Source organism: Penaeus chinensis, chromosome 34 (genome assembly GCF_019202785.1).
Source record: "Penaeus chinensis breed Huanghai No. 1 chromosome 34, ASM1920278v2, whole genome shotgun sequence".
Classification (NCBI taxonomy): domain Eukaryota; kingdom Metazoa; phylum Arthropoda; class Malacostraca; order Decapoda; family Penaeidae; genus Penaeus; species Penaeus chinensis.
Genome location: NC_061852.1, coordinates 22965806 through 22968305, shown reverse-complemented (window position 1 = coordinate 22968305; position 2500 = coordinate 22965806). Strand labels below are relative to the sequence as shown.

The 2500-nt window shown below is 37.4% G+C and overlaps 1 protein-coding gene across 2 annotated transcripts in view; it reads right to left on the bottom strand.

The window, feature by feature from the left end:
* LOC125043917 (histone acetyltransferase KAT5-like) overlaps positions 1–2500 on the bottom strand; it is a 20665-nt gene that overhangs the window by 1691 nt on the left and 16474 nt on the right. For both annotated transcript variants that reach the window (XM_047640295.1, XM_047640296.1), the window contains exons 6-8: positions 706–1344; positions 379–462; positions 1–179 (exon numbers count right to left, since the gene is read on the bottom strand). The exon at positions 1–179 is cut by the window's left edge and continues 52 nt beyond it. In XM_047640295.1, coding sequence (XP_047496251.1) covers positions 1–179; positions 379–462; positions 706–1344 — 902 coding nt within the window. The remainder of the gene's footprint in view (positions 180–378; positions 463–705; positions 1345–2500) is intronic.

Here is a 2500-nt window from a genome sequence, read left to right as displayed (position 1 = left end):
ACATAAAAGAGGAAAGGATCTGTGTCGTAATACAGCGTCTTGTGGTCTAGGAAAAGCTTTGCTAGAAGGCACAAATTTTGCGCATACAATTTGTTTTTCCGGCCATCCAACTCGAAAAAAGATATGGACCCTTTGCGGTATATTTCGTTGCCTGGTGGATGCTTGAAGGGGCATTTTTGCTGTAAAACATGTTTAAGAAAATTAAAATGGATAAATACAGGTACTATATTAGGAATTCATGATCTCAGTGCGTGGTGATATGTTTCAAGTGATCTAGAGATGACATATAACCTTTGATGTTGTAAACCTAATAGTACTTTTCTCTTAAATAATTAAGGCAAAAAAAAAAAAAAAAAGAATAGAAAATATAATACTCACCAAATGTCTTTCCAAACATTTCCTACTCTTTCTATACTTGAGACAGAATTCACATATATAAATACAGTCTAAGTTTGTATACTCCTGCAAAAGAGAAAAACAAAAATGTAAAATAGCTGAATATCTCTGTAACATAGAGTAAAGTCCATTGTATAAAACAAAATTTGGAGATCTGCCTAGATAGATGTACTAATAATTTATGAAGACTTCTAAGAGGCATCTCCCTCATATCTATCAACAAGTTTTCTTCTAGACATCAATAAGCATATAGAGTGAATCCTAAAATAGACAAAAATATCAATCATATACAAAGTAATTCATAGTAACCTGTGGATATGGTGAGAAATACCACGGCTTGATACGGTATTTTCCTAGCTCAATCATCCTCATGTTCTTGATGCGTGTGATAGCATGGTCATCTGAGTGTGTGGCCAATGAGCCAGTCTGCCTGGGAACAGTCTGCTGCTGGTTCAACACATTTGGGATTTCAATGTCGCCCAGGTTACTGATGGAGCTGTTCATGCCACCCCCACCAATGGACCCTCCCAGAGAACCTCCGAGTGTTGCTAGTGCACCACTACCAGTATTGAGTGAAGCACCTCCGCCAATGGAACTTGCACTTCCACCTCCACCTCCACCTCCACCTCCACCTGCACCTGCGCCTGCACCTGCGCCTGCACCTGCATTTGCGCCTGCATTTGCGCCTGCATTTGCGCCTACGGCTGCGCCTCCACCTCCACCTCCGCCTCCACTACCTCCACTTCCGCCTCCACTACCTCCACTTCCGCCTCCACTACCTCCACTTCCGCCTCCACTACCTCCACTTCCACCTCCACTACCTCCACCTCCACCTCCTCCTCCCCCTCCCACTCCACCTCCTGTTCCAGCTCCTGCTCCTAATCCTGCTACAGCTCCTGCCCCTACTCCACTTCCACTGCCAATTGACGATCTCCGACCATCTTCCTCCTGTCAGAGAAAATATATTAAAAAAAAAAATGAAAATCTGTTTTCATTACACATTACCAATATTAGCATGATTTAATTTAGCATCTGTTTATAAGTAATTTATAAATGAATAACAAACTAAATATATAATCTTTCTGTTATTTATTACTTACTTCATTTCCTCTCTCTGATACATGTGCTAGAGCTCTATATTTACACTTTCTGTCATTACCAGTCCTTGCTATCAAACTCATAATATTGTGTGTTGTTTATAAAATGCAAAAAGCTTTATTTATAAATATAAAGAACATTAACTTTACCTTTCCACATGAGCATGGAAAATTAATTATTTTACTTTTTTATGCACAATTTTTTTTTTTTAAAGTGCAAAAAAATAATACAATAGTCATTATAGATCCCTAAAGGCCCTATCACAGTAGCACTTTTCCTGTTATTTTTTAACATTTCTGAGGCTTTCCATATACAACACATTTTTGTAGAATGCCTCTCATACGAAGACAGTAGTGACAGTTTTCCTTTGACTATTTTTTTTCTTGATCTTGTGCTACAGAAGATCTATACCCTTACAAAACAAAGTAGTTCATATAACCTTCATCATGGAATGTGTCGTTTGACAATAAAGTAGTCAACAATACAAAATGATACTCCTGAAATAATGTATGAGGAGGCTCATATGATTCCTGGGCATAATTTGTTTGTTTACATGGAAGCAGTAGTACTCTGCCACTGTGATAGGGTTTGACTATTTGCATATGGGAAGTTCATACAGAAACATAAAAACTGACAGGAAATTGATAGTGTGATAGGGTTTTACGCAGCATTTAATTCACATATGGAAGAGCTGTCTGTATCATAGCCAGTTAACATATTACATTTCTGTATGAGTGGCATCAGAAAAAAATAAATAAATAAATAAATAAAACTAGTACTCTTGGGAGTCACTGCTGGCTTATAAGTCCCTAACCAGTCATTTAGTTTACTTATGCCTTAGACTGGCCATTATACAATCTTACAGTCTTACAACCAACACTGAATATTTATCTTGCATACCAAACATTCTATCAACGTTTATAAAAGTACACAAGAATTTACAATAAAACATGCTTTTAACATGCAAGCACATCTAGCTTCTTCATCTATATACCCTAAATTAAAC